This window comes from Geotrypetes seraphini, chromosome 1 (genome assembly GCF_902459505.1).
Source record: "Geotrypetes seraphini chromosome 1, aGeoSer1.1, whole genome shotgun sequence".
Lineage (NCBI taxonomy): Eukaryota > Metazoa > Chordata > Amphibia > Gymnophiona > Dermophiidae > Geotrypetes > Geotrypetes seraphini.
The window spans coordinates 123706997-123720635 of record NC_047084.1 but is presented as its reverse complement, the minus strand read 5'-3'; the positions used below and the strand labels follow the sequence as shown (position 1 = coordinate 123720635).

General features: G+C 43.6%; 1 protein-coding gene across 2 annotated transcripts in view; it reads left to right on the top strand.

Moving 5' to 3' along the window:
- Window positions 1-1547: 1547 nt before the first annotated feature.
- HMMR (hyaluronan mediated motility receptor) overlaps window positions 1548-13639 on the top strand; it is a 197983-nt gene continuing 185891 nt past the window's right edge. For both annotated transcript variants that reach the window (XM_033937747.1, XM_033937736.1), the window contains exons 1-3: window positions 1548-1648; window positions 6816-6913; window positions 12856-12942. In XM_033937747.1, the coding sequence (XP_033793638.1) occupies window positions 1642-1648; window positions 6816-6913; window positions 12856-12942 (192 nt within the window). In that variant the 5' untranslated portion in view covers window positions 1548-1641. The remainder of the gene's footprint in view (window positions 1649-6815; window positions 6914-12855; window positions 12943-13639) is intronic.

The window sequence follows — 13639 nt, the reverse complement described above, 5'->3', positions numbered from 1 at the left end:
CCAAATCCCGAGTTATGGGGGATGGCATATAAAGGAGAAGTACTGTATATCGAATTCAGGTTTTGACTTCGAATTGCAAATATTCTATTGGAGCCCGGGAGGGTGATTTTCCAAATTGTTTAACCAACTGATGTCTATAAATTACTGCAATACCACCTCCCCTTTTTCCAATGCAATGATTAAATTGAAAAGTAAACCCAGCCTCATCGCCATCTAACAATCAAGTTTCTGTAATAGAGTAGGTCAAACGAAATTTGAATGATGAAATCTTTGATAATATGGCAATTACTTTTTACAGATCTTGCATTGATAAGGCCTATATTAAGGTATTTAATTTTTGTAAGAAAACAAAGAGGGAATTTGGATAGCAGTCTGATTAGAGCAGGCTGGGACATATCTGTGGGAGTGAGCTGGTCGGTGTCCCCAATGCACTGGTATACTTTCCCCCATAGGATAGCCAGCAGCCGATTGAACTACTGAAGCATTCATTATTGAAAGGCAAAATAGCCAAGAAAATAGTAAAAATTTGCTGAAGATACAAGTCGGCGATTTATTATTATTTTTTAATGGCGCACACAGTGCAGGCGCTTCTTTGCGGCGTGTGCCACAAGAGGCTGATTTAAATAGGGCATGTACCGGGCTTGGAGAGGAGATGTAATCCTGAACGCTGCCGCTTTGCGGCGGAAGATCAAGGCAAGGCTAAGATCTAAAAATCAAATTGAACAGGTAACTTAAAACAAAGACTAAAAACAGAACAAAACAGTAAAATCAAATCTTAAGCCACTAAAAAGACTAGCTGTGACAGTAAAATCAATAGCGCACTAGCATACTAGTGGTGAGCAGTACAATCCGGTGAACATGCGCCGCAAGAGGCTGATTTAAATAGGGCATGTACCGGGCTTGGAGAGGAGATGTAGTCCCGAGCGCCAAGTTCAACTAGGCTGGCAATAAAGTTGATCTGGATTATATCTAAGCTGAGCTCTGGGCCTTGGAGTGAAAGGATGAAGGTTTTGAAGATCATTACAAGCTTTGAGAGTGTTTTTTTTTCCAGGTACAATATAGTAAATTTATATAAAGCTTGCTCTGGTTGTTGTAATGTGATCCTCCCCCCCAAAAACTTTATAATTTTTTTTAGTGGTCGTTTTGATTAAATACCCTTAAACACAATCTTAGAAGACTACTGTAGTCAATAAATGTTGCCACTTCCTGTAAACATCATTAAAGAAGAGACTAGTTAACTTAATTATGTATTTCTAATGAGAATAACTAATGGGCAGACTGGATGGATCGTTGAGGTCTTTTTGTCATTTACAGTGTTACAGTAGAATACCATAATATTGAGGGAAACCAACATATTTCATTTCCTTTTATAGATGGCCTCTTACATGCAACGCCAAATAATTTCAACATTTACAAAAATATCCCAAGTTATACAATTACTCAATCTTTGTAACTAACTTTTAAACAGTAACACATTAAAAAAAAAAATTAAATGTCCTGTTTCCTGATCATTTTGACTCTATTGAACATTTTGTTTCATGGTTCCTAGGTTGTGCTCCTCCTCCAGGATCGTATGATGTAAAAAGCCTCAATAGTCTAAAAGGGCCTGTTTCCTTTGAGAAATCACAAAGGTTTAGAAAGATGAAAGGTAAGAGATTTTTGTTGTTGTTGTTGTTTATCTTTCTACACTAGTACAGACTAGAGCTGCCCGATTCAGGAAAAAAAATTGATTCGATTGAGCCTATCAAATCTTTTTTTTTCCCAAACATCCTTGTGGGTTTATTTTATAGCCTCTTCACCCCTTTGCCCTTTCCTATCCACACTGGCGCTGTGGTATAAACAAAAAAATACTTTTCCTCTCTGTTAAATCCTAGCTCATGTTTGCGGTCTAAAACCAGCTCTGGCAGGATACACATTTCAAATCTGACATATTGTAATCACAAAACAGAAAATAAATTCATTTTTCCTACCTTTGTTTGGTGATTTCATGAGTCTCTGGTTGTACTTCCTTTTGACTGTGCTTTCTCTCTGTTTCTTTCTTCACTCACGCCCAACAATTGTCCCTTTCTTGTACAATCCCTCTTGAGGCTGAACTTGTGGATCTTGCATCCTTTTTAACCTCGGCTGCAGGGCTACTAAAACTTGTTACCTCCCCTCTAGGCCAGGGCTAGGCAATTCTGGTCCTCGAGAGCTGGAGCCAGGTCAGGTTTTCAGGATATCCACAATGAATATGTTGGCACAATGTGCAGCGGCGGCAAAGAAAGCCAACAGGATGTTGGGCATGATAAAGAAGGGTATCTCTAGTAGATCGGCGGATGTTATAATGCTGCTTTACAGAGCAATGGTCAGACCACACCTGGAGTACTGTGTCCAACACTGGTCTCACCTAAAGAAGGATATAACCCTGCTGGAGATGGTGCAGAGGCGAGCCACGAAGCTAGTAAAAGGTATGGGAAATTTGAGCTACAAAGAACGCCTCGGAAAACTAAGCTTGTTCACCCTTGAGAAGAGAAGACTGCGAGGGGATATGATAGAGACTTTCAAAATACTAAAAGGACTCGATAAAATAGAGCAAGAAGCATCGTTATTCACGTTGTCAAATGAGACTCGGACAAGAGGGCACGGGCTGAAATTGAGGGGCGACAGGCCCAGGACGAATGTCAGGAAGTTCTGTTTCATACAGCAATTGGTGGATGTTTGGAATGGAGGAGGTTGTGATGGAAATCTCCATTATGGGATTCAAGTGCAAGTTGGATGCACACCTCCTTGCAAATCACATTGAGGGATAAGGCTAAATATGGTCATCATAAGGGAACTCCTAGGTCTCCATCAAGGAACACCTAGATTGGCCTCCGCATGTGCAGGTCACCGGACTGGATGGACCAAAGGTCTGATTCGGTGAGGGCATTTCTTATGTTCTTATGAGATGGATTTGCATATTTATTGTGGGTATCTCAAGGACTGGAATTGCCTACCTCTGCTTTAGGCCAGTGGTTCCCAATCCTGTCCTGGAGGTCCACCAGGCCAATCAGGTTTTCAGGATAGCCCTAATGATTATGCAGAATTCGCGAATATGGAGGGGGAAGTGTAGTCACTTTGGGGCCTGTGTTGGGGGAAAAGAGGTTCAGCAGATTAAAAAAAAATAATAGGTGAATAAAGCTATAAGCTGGGGGTTCTTAACCCAGTCCTTGGGACACACTTGGCCATTCAGGTTTTCAGAATCCCCACAATGAATCTGTGTGAGATCAAATTTGCATACACTATCTCACCATTGTTTGCAAATCTCTCATGCAAACTTATTGTGGTGATATCCTGAAAATCTGATTGGATAGGTTGAGAACCACTTCATGCACACTCAAATATTAATGCAGCAACTGAAAGTAAACCAGCTAAAGAGAAGCATATCTGTATGTCATCGGAGTTCCTAGAGATAGCTGGCAGTTCTGGGAAGATCCCCAGTAAGGATATAGCTGGGTCCCAATTGCAGGGAGAGGAAGCAGTTTGCCCCAGCTACTAGGTCCCTGAAGGCCAGCAATGCACTGTATTGGAGAGCTGGCAGCTCAGCACTGCTGTGAGCTCCTTTTAATGCTAGTTGTGATGGGTCTGCACTGGGTGGATTGTTTTAGCCTGCTCCTCGCCCCTAACATGTTGCTTGTGAGCATCGAAAACTTGGCATAAATAGGGCCATGTTGCTGCTAGCCTTCTATTTTCTCAGAGCAGCAGGGTGTCAGTGGGGCTGTTGGTACAGGGGAGGAGGGTAGGTCTTCTGTCCACTTAGGTCTACTGAAAGCTTTGGGGGCTTCTGGTGAGATCTTCAAGGGTCAAATGTCAGACCAATATGGCTTGCATTAGGAAGAAATTGGCAGAGGCTTTTCCTTTGGAAGTGGGGTCCCCCTATGCACTCGGGTCCTCTGGGATCTTGATGTCAGGTTAAGGAACTCATTTTCCAAGTAGAGATATTGGCACAGTCTTGCTTGGAACCCCCTGGTGGCTGGCAGAAGATGATTTCCTTCTGGAGGAGGGATACCCAGATACACAGGAAGGGGGAAGAATCCCCTGGTTATCAGCTATTTTTGCAAAAAGAACTTGGTCAGTTCATTGATCTGGTGACTGAAACTCTTCATATCCCTTTAGCCTCCCAGGTGGCTCTTTCAGACCAGAACTCCATGCTTGAATGTTTTCATAGGCCTCTGAAGGCTGTTCCTGATGCACAGGGCTCTTATCCATATTGTGTCAGTGGCATGGGAGGCTCTATCCCTTGCCTTGGAAGGACTTGGACAAGATGTTCTGTTCCTTAAGCCCAGGAGTGATCAAGCTGATTCTCATAGAAAGGAGTTCAGTGCTAAAATATGTCAACAGGAAGGTGGAAATGGCTCCTTAAGCAGGTCTTGCCTCCTCAATTATAGGCCTTGGTACGTGGGAGTTCAGTCATGCACTGTGCTCAATGTGTTTTGATATCCTCTCAATTGGTGGTAGCCTGTCAATAGCTGCAGCACTGGGTGGTTGATGTGGCCTTAAGGTATGGCTCAACCAGGCCCCAGGTTCTCTCTGAGAAGTGCCTATGCTCATCTGTGAGGTAGGTCTAGGTTGAATGATTTGAGGCTAGTTCCCCCTGTGCTCATCTGTGAGGTAGGTCTAGGTTGAATGATTTGAGGCTAGTTCCATTTTTAACAAGTGTTCTTCACTTTCCCTTTAGCTCCTGAGGCTTAGAATGTTGTGCCCTTTAATGGCACTCTTGGGATTCTGGATCCTTGTCCTCCATGGGACTGATGAAGGATCCCAATGAGTCGGCCAAGCCCTTTAGTAGTACAGGTAGGCAGCAGAATATCATGGTTCCTCCATTAGTGGGCCTGCAGTGGGATCCTATATGCGTTTCCACCCTTCCCGTTGATTCTGAGGACGCTTGTCCATCTCAAGTCGGCCCGCGCCTCCATGATTCTGATCGTTCCTCGGTGGCCTCGGCAGCCTTGGTTTTCCCTGCTCCTTCAACTCAGTGTCAGGGAGCCTCTGCTTCTGCCTGTGTTTCCTTCTCTGCTGTCTCAGAGTTGGGGTTCGCTGTTGCATCCCAAACTGCAGTCTCTACATCTGACGGCTTGGTTCCTTTCCACTTGACTCCTTCCCTTGAGTTGTCTCAGTCGGTGAGGGATGTTCTGGAAGCTTCTCGGAAAGCTTCCACTAGACAGTGTTATGCCCAGAAGTGGACTAGATTCGCCATGTGGTGTGCTTCGAATCGGGTAGAACCCTCGTCTGCTTCTGTATCATCGGTTTTGGATTATTTGCTTCATTTGTCTAGGTCTGGCCTCAAGACCAATTCTGTTCGTGTCCATCTTAGTGCAATTGCTGCCTTCCATCGGCAGCTTGATGGGAAGTCGCTTTCTGTCCACCCCTTGGTTTCTCGTTTCATGTGGGGTCTCTTGAATGTCCATCCTCCTCTCAAACCTCCCCCTGTGGTTTGGGATCTCAATGTGGTTCTCGCTCAATTGATGAAACCTCCTTTTGAGCCAATGGACACAGCTCATCTGAAGTTCCTTACTTAGAAAGTGATCTTCCTGGTTGCCCTCACCTCTGCTCGCAGGGTTAGTGAGCTACAGGCTTTGGTTGCGGACCCTCCTTTTACTGTTTTTCATCATGACAAGGTGGTCCTCCGCACTCATCCCAAGTTCTTGCCTGAGGTGGTGTCAGATTTTCACCTTAATCAGTCTATCATTCTTCCGGTGTTCTTCCCTAAGCCCCATTCTCATCCTGGTGAAGTGGCGCTTCACACTCTTGATTGTAAATAGTCATTGGCTTTCTATCTCCAACGAACCCAGTCTTATCGGAAGGTTCCTCAACTTTTCTTGTCTTTTGATCCTAATCGGTTGGGCCGTCCTGTTTCCAAGCGCACCTTGTCCAACTGGTTGGCTGCTTGTATTTCCTTCTGCTATGCTGGTTTCTCGCTGCAGGGTCGGGTCACGGGACATAAAGTCCAAGCAATGGTGGCTTCTGTCACTTTCCTCAGGTCCACGCCTATTGAGGAGATCTGCAAGGCTGCCACTTGGTCTTCGGTTCATACCTTCACCTCTCTTTACTGTCTGGATACTTTGTCCAGGAGCGATGGCCAGTTGGCCAGTCGGTTTTGCGTAATCTGTTTTCCTAAATTGCCAACTTCCCTCCGTCCCTCTTTCGTTAGCTTGGAGGTCACCCACATGTAGAGAATATGCTGCCTGCTTGTCCTGGGATAAAGCACAGTTACTTACCGTAACAGGTGTTATTCAGGGACAGCAGGCAGATATTCTCGCAACCCTCCCACCTCCCCGGGGTTGGCTTCTTTGCTAGCTATCTGAACTGAAGACCATGAGGAGGGGATGCGCCCTCTAGTGGAGCGGGAAGGCACACACATGCGTGGTGCAGCACCAGCAAACTTGAATCTTCAATCAAGTTTGCTTGAAAAGCTGTCCGCGTCGGGGCTCCGTGGATGTCGTCACCCACATGTAGAGAATATCTGCCTGCTGTCCCTGGATAACACCTGTTACGGTAAGTAACTGTGCTTTTTCTCAAAATATTGATGCAGGATCTACAAGGGTATCCAATATCTGTCTTCACCCAGTCAGGAGTTCTCCAATGAATATGAATAAAAACTCTTTGCAAATAGATCTCATGCATATTCCTTGTAGAAATTGTGTTTTCAGGATCAACACCATTTCATTATAGTTATGAAACGAAGTAAATCAGAATGGTTATAAGTAAAAGGATGAGAAATGGCATTTGTATAGTTTTTGTTAAATAACACTTGGTTGTTTTCGTAGCCCTTTCATTTTAATATTTCTGCTCTTCAGAAGGAGATGTGTGTGGCAGTGCTCCACAGCAGGAAGAGAGTGAGAAGGCTCTGACTACATCAGCACGTATTCATAAACATGTATCTCTTGGATCAACAGTAAGTAAGATTTTTTGTGGTTATTGAATGCACTTATTTTTATATTGTGTTAACTGCACTGAGTGCTTAAAAGGAGGTATACTTCGTTTTTGAGGGCTGCAAATGGGTCTAAATTGAACACTTTGAATATATTTTGCATGTACTTTGCGTATTTGTTTTTGGGTGGAACTGCCCAAAGTTTAACATGCCAGTTAAGCTGGGGAAGAGGCACTTTTCCCCTACTCAAGATCTTGAAGTTGGGACTCGCCAAAGCTACCGTAACTAGCAGGTGCAAAATCCTTCACCTTATTCTAGGAAACGTGCCCATCTCCAGTGGTGCCACTGAGCATTGGGATTGTTCCAGGATTTGGAGCTATTTTGTCTTGTTTGGATGGCCTTGCTCAAATTCTCTCCTTTCTCTCCTTCCCTTTAAAAAAAACAAACAAAAAAAACCTGATAGAACATATTGAAGAATAAATATGTAGGTCTTGTTTTCATATGTGTTGATATTATTTTGAAGAAATGATTTGTTTTTTTGTTTTTGATCTATGTATGTTTATTTGGAAACCGCTGTGACTCCTGGTGTATATTAAGTTTTTTCAAGTTTCAAGTTTTATTTATTCTTGATTAAATGCTTAATTAAAGATTTTCTAAGCGAATTACAATAAATAAAATAACATGTAATTTTAACAAAGTATTAAAAATAAGCAATTTAACAAAATAATTAATTATAAAACAAAAAAAGCAAAAAAAAAACACACAAAAAAAAACTAGATAAAAAATACACAAAGAATAATAGATAATTTCAAGGATAAGGTTAAAAGAAAAGGTCTAAAAAGCGATTTACAAATTAAAAGCGTCTGTGAATAAAAAGCTCTTTAAGTTCTTTTTAAAATTGTCAAGATTAGAGTTGCATGGAGACAGAAATCTAACCCTTCTTTATTGTCCCTCCAGACTGGCACAGAAACTGAGGTTTTTTTATTTCGGCAGGTTTTTCGCCTGTTTTGGCAGGAAGCTACGCCATCTTGTCTGCATCCTCAGGTGACCTTCCCCCTATCTTAGAGACAGGAACAGGTTTCTGCTGTGTCTCCTTCCTTGGTAGTGAGCCCTGCTTTGCCATCAGGGGGTTTGCCCCAGATTTTGTTAGCCATGTACAAGGCTTACTTGCAGGGGCCATGGGTCCTGTTTCTTCCCTGGGGATCTCGGGGGGGGGGGGGGCTTTGACCTTCCACATCCACCCCTATTCAGCCCCCCTTGGCGTCTGCTCCGGTCCAGTTCCCCCATCTTCATCCAAGTGCCGCGGGTCTCATGGGATGAGGATTTTTTTTGTGGGCAGATGTGTTTTCACCTGATGAGGACTTGGACCCCTTGTTGGACATCCAAGATCCTTGGGAAGGGGGGGGGCGGACATTTGTTTTACGGAGATGCCGGCTGTCAAGGATGCATCTGTGGTGCATATTTTTACCAGGAAGAGCTACAGGAGCTTATCTTCAGGTTTCATTGGTTTTGCGCTTTGAGGAGGATTCAAAGGACCCCCCCCATACACACTCGTGTGGTGGACCCCCTTCGGGGGATCCGGTTGGCCTCCTTTTCATTTGATGTGGTCCACGGCTCGGCTTTATCCCATTCCAGATGGAGATAGGGATACCTTTAAATCTCCTAAATCTCCTGTGGTTGGTGCAGTGGTCTCTGCTATTGCAAGTAGACATATGGAGGTGGGTCGACCTTGTGGAACTCTCAGGATCGTAAGTTGGAGTCTCCTTAAGCAGAGTTTTGATGTAGCTGCCTTGGCGGTCTGGTATCCTGGGCTTATTTTTGGTGGTCCAAGCGAGTTTTTGACTGGGAGTCTGACTGGTCCTTGGTTGCTAAAATTGAGCTGGGTGCTTCTTATCTCTTGGATGTCATATATTATCTGTTGTGGGCTTCGGCCAAGTTGATGGCTCTTGGAGTGGTGTCTTGCCATACCCTGTAGTTTTGGGGTTGGTCGGTGGATAGTGTCTAAGACTAAACTTAGTAAATTTCTGTTTCCAGAATCTTTCATGTTTGTTGAGGAGCTGGGACAAATTGGTTCAGGCCTTGATGGACTCTAAGGTGCCCCGTCTTCCTGAGGACAGTCCTCATCCGCCTTTGCAGGGTGCTGTTGCCCGGCGGTGGTTTGTGTGATTTTCGGTGCTTCCGCCCTGGATGGGGGGTGGGGGAGTGGCTTCTTTTTCTCCCAGAAGCCGTTTCCTTTAGCACATTCATTCCTTTTGGGGTGCTCGCCAGGGGATCGTGACTCCCCCCCCAGAGGCACCGCACCGCCACTCGCCCAGCCCAATGACTCCTTGTGGGCCCTTCTCCTGGTGCCGGTGGGAGCCCGGTTGTGCGGGTTTTAGCAGGGGTGGGCCAAGATCACAACAGATCAGTGAGTCCTGGAAGTGATTCAGGATGGATATGCTCTGGAATCTTCCTGGTCCTTGCTAGATCGTTTCCTCTCTTCTTGTCAGGTGGCTTGGAAGAAGCAGGTTTTTTGTCAGGAGGAACTTCCTCCGACATCAGAGGGAAGGCTTCCGGCTCAGCTGTGGGGTGCGGGTAGGAGCCGCTGCCCTCAGCTTTGTGAAGAGAAATGATTGCAGCTGGAAGGAGGAGGGAGCAGGCCAGAAGAAGGTGAACCCCGCTGGATGGAGGCACGTACTTGGGGCACAGAATGGAGGGAAAGGGATGTGTTGGGACATGGGAGGGAGAACAAATTTCAGACGAAGGAAGAAGGGAGGGGGCATAAACTTGGGACACAGAATGGAGGGAGAAAGTAGCATGAACTTGGGCCATGGGATGGAAGAATAGTGGGAGTAAGGGAAAGAAATGTCGAGGTGGGGGAGGAATAGAAAAAGAGAATTAGGTATCCAAGTGAGAGGGAAAGAGAGATGGTCACATGGGAAGATGAAGAAAGAAAAGAACTGTTGGGCTTAGGAAGGGAAAAAGAATTATTGGACATGGTGGTAGGAGAGGAGTGGGGAAGAGAGATGAGAGTAATGTTGGATGTGGTGGTTGAGAGGGAACAATGGAATGGATGGAAAAGGATGCAAGAGGGGCCTCAAGGTTGTGGAAAAGGTGGGAAGGATACCAGGATTCAAGTTGCATACAAATTCAACTTAAAGAATGGTTTAAAAAAAATGGAACCTGTTCTTAATCCAGGTTAAGCTATATGATATATATGAGGTCTGACAATTAAGTTTGTGAACTCATTGTAGAAAAAGTGCTACATGCCTCATTGCTGAATATCACTAAGGTTACGTTGAAAGTACTCCCCTTTGGAAGCTATGCACTAACGCCAGCACTATAACATAGTAACATAGTAGATGATGGCAGATAAAGACCCGAATGGTCCATCCAGTCTGCCCAACCTGATTCAATTTAAATTTTTTAAGATTTTTCTTCTTAGCTGTTTCTGTGCAAGAATCCAAAGCTCTACCTGGTACTGTGTTTGGGTTCCAACTGCCGAAATCTCCGTCAAAACCTACTCCAGCCCATCTACACCCTCCCAGCCATTGAAACCCTCTCCAGCCCATCCTCCCCCCAAATGGCCATATACAGATCGAGCCTTAGTTCAATATTTAATATTATTTTCTGATTCTAGATCCTCCATGTTCATCCCACCCTTCTTTGAACTCAGTCACCTATAGAATGACATGGGGACAAATTTTTCCCCGTCCTGTCCCTGTGAGTTTTGTCGTTGTCCCTGCCCCATTCCTGTAAGCTCAGCCTTAACAGCACAAATCTCAAATGCAGTTGAGGACAGAGCTTGAAACGAACAGGGCAGGGACAAGTAAAGAACTCGCCAGGACAGGAAAATAAGTTCCCATGGGGATGAGGAAAAACTTGTTCCCCTGTCCACCTTTCAAGCAATTCTTTTTTTGGAATTCCCATCATATTACCCTTGATGTCCTGAATATCATCAAAATGCATTCCTTTCAATATTTCCTTTATCTTTGGGTAAAGAAAAAAGTCATTGGGGGGGCCAGATCCAGGTGAGTTGGGAGAGTGTTCAATACAGTTGTTTGTTTTTTTGGCTAAAAACTCCCTCGAAGACTGTGCCATTTGAGTTGGTGCATTGTCATGATGCAAGAGCCATGAGTTGTTGGCAAAAAGTTCAGGTCATTTTTGTCTTAACTTTTTTCACACTGCGTTTTCAGCATTTCCAAATAATAAACTTGGTTTTGTCCATTTGGTACAAATTCATAATGAATAATCCCTCTATCAAAAAAGGTTAACAAGAAAAACCAGGCGAGAAACCTCTACATTCAAGTCAAGAAACCAACAAACACAGCAGAGATCCAGAGAATTGTTGGTGTGCAATTTTATTCCACAAATCGCTACTGTGGCTTTGTAAAAGGGGCCCTTACTGAGGGAACTCCATAGTCACCTAGACCAGTGTTTCTCAAATTTTTCAAGCCAAGTATCCCCTAAGTCTAACAAATATCAACCAAGTACTCCAGCCCAAGCTCTGTCCCTGACCCCCCCATTATAATAGTACTTGTAATGCAATTTATTTCATTTTTCATGTACAAGCAATATAATCTTATTCATAATGGTAACTACAAAATTAAAAAAAAAATACAAAGCACACTGTATGCAGAGAAATGGCTAGTTATTATTTATATTTGTTTTATTTTTCAAAGAGGTCAAGGCAGATGGCTTTAAAATATGCAATGCCACCTCAGGAACAACTATAGAAAAATAGACAGCAGATTATAAATTCTCAAAACTGACATTTTGATCACTAAATTGAAAATAAAATCATTTTTCCTACCTTTGTTGTCTGGTGATTTAATTAGTTTCTGGTAGGACTTCCTTCTGACTATGCATAAAACATTTTTTTTTCTTTCTGCCTCTTGCATGCTTCCTCTCCTCCAGACCTCATTCCCTTCCTCAACCAACATCTCTCTGTCCCTCAGAGTCCAACTTTTCTTCCTCTCTCTTCCACCCCTATTGACAACTTGTCTCCCTCTCTCTCCCTCCTCTGTTATGATCTTGCATCTCTGTTCTTCCTCAAGGTCTCTCCCCCTCTGTCTCTTCTGTTTGCACCTCCCACAGTCCAGCATCTGCCTCCTGTCTTTCCCTTTTGGTCCAGGCCTATCTCTCTCTGTCTTTGTTCTGCTTACGACACCCCCCCATGTCTAGCATTTGTTCTCCTTTCTTCCAGGTCTTTCTCTCTCTCTACCACTTTCTCTCTCTCTACCACTACCTCTCTCTCTACCACTACCTCTCTCTCTACCACTACCTCTCTCTACCAATCCATCTCTCTCTCCCTCTATGCTGTAGTTGGCTCTGAAGCCAGACTGTGTGGGGTGGAGTAAGTTGTGGTTTTCTAGGTACGAGGTTAAGGTTTTGGCTATAAGGCCTTCCATCAGCTTGACATACAGTGGGATTGAGGCTATGGGTCTGTAGTTGGATGGTTGGTCCTTATTACATACAGGTACAAGATCCTTTATCTGAAATCCTTGTGACCAGGCATATATCAGTTTTTGGATTTTGGAATGATAATGTTAAGTCAGAAAAAGACAATAAGACCATAAAATTGCAACTTTGAGTGGAATCTGCAAATCTTTGCAATTTTTCAGTCCTCTGACTTGAATTGTGCAGAGAATAGGAGAAATGAACGCACTTGCATTGGTTTCAGCTTGGGTCACGGGGAAACTGACTACTTCTAATTCACATCAAATAGTTTTCGGAGCTTTTCAATTTTTGGAATTTCAGATAAAGGATCTTGTACCTGTACTGTTTTGTACATTATAAATATTTGAATCTTGTGTATATACTTTCAACCTGTGACCCAGGTATAAGTGAAATTTTCACTTTGTGTTAGATAATGACTCCATGTTTGTTGGCAAAGTAGTTAATATTTAGCTGGCAAAATAGTTAATATTTAGCTGCTTCATTTTGAGGGCAATAATCTATTAAAATTCTTTCATGTATTTTCCAAGTTCTCAGATGATGGCACAAAGAAGAAAATAAGTAGTCTCTGCATGGAACTGATGGAAACCAAGACTAAGATGGATGCAAGAGATAAGGTTGGTGTTCTTGAAATGGTATCTTGCGGTCTGTGCTTCTGTTGTAGAACAGTGTTTCTTAACACGCGATACGCGTAACCTTGGGGGTACACGGGACGCCTTGTTGGAGGTACATGGTCTGGCTGCCGCCAGGGATCGTAACCTGCCCCCCCCCCCCCACACACACACAGACAGTAGTTCCTGCCTTAGGGCTCCTTCTACAAAGCTGCGATAGCAATTCTGCCACAGCAAATGCACTGAAGCCCATAGGAATTGAATGGACTTTGGTGCATTTGCCATGGGAGAATTGCTACTGTGGCTTTGTAAAAGGGACCCTTACTTAGTGGACTCCATACTAGTCACCTAGAGACCAATGTTTCTCAACTTCTTCAAGCCAAATACCCCCCTAAGTCTAACAAATACCAACTGGGTACCTCAGTCCAAGCTCCGTCCCTGACCCCACTCCCATTATAATAGTACTAATTGTAATGCAATTTCTTCCATTCATTTTTCATGTACACACAACCCTACTGTACAACCATTAAAATACTCCTCCCCAATGTCAAAATTATAAAAATCCTATTAATACAAAAATAATAATAATGCAAAATACATTTATAAGTCCAACTTTAAAAGCAAGGATAAGCCTCCCCCAATACACCCCCAAACAATAAGATGTATAATCTAGAAAAGTGTTTCTCTACAGCACTGCAACTGC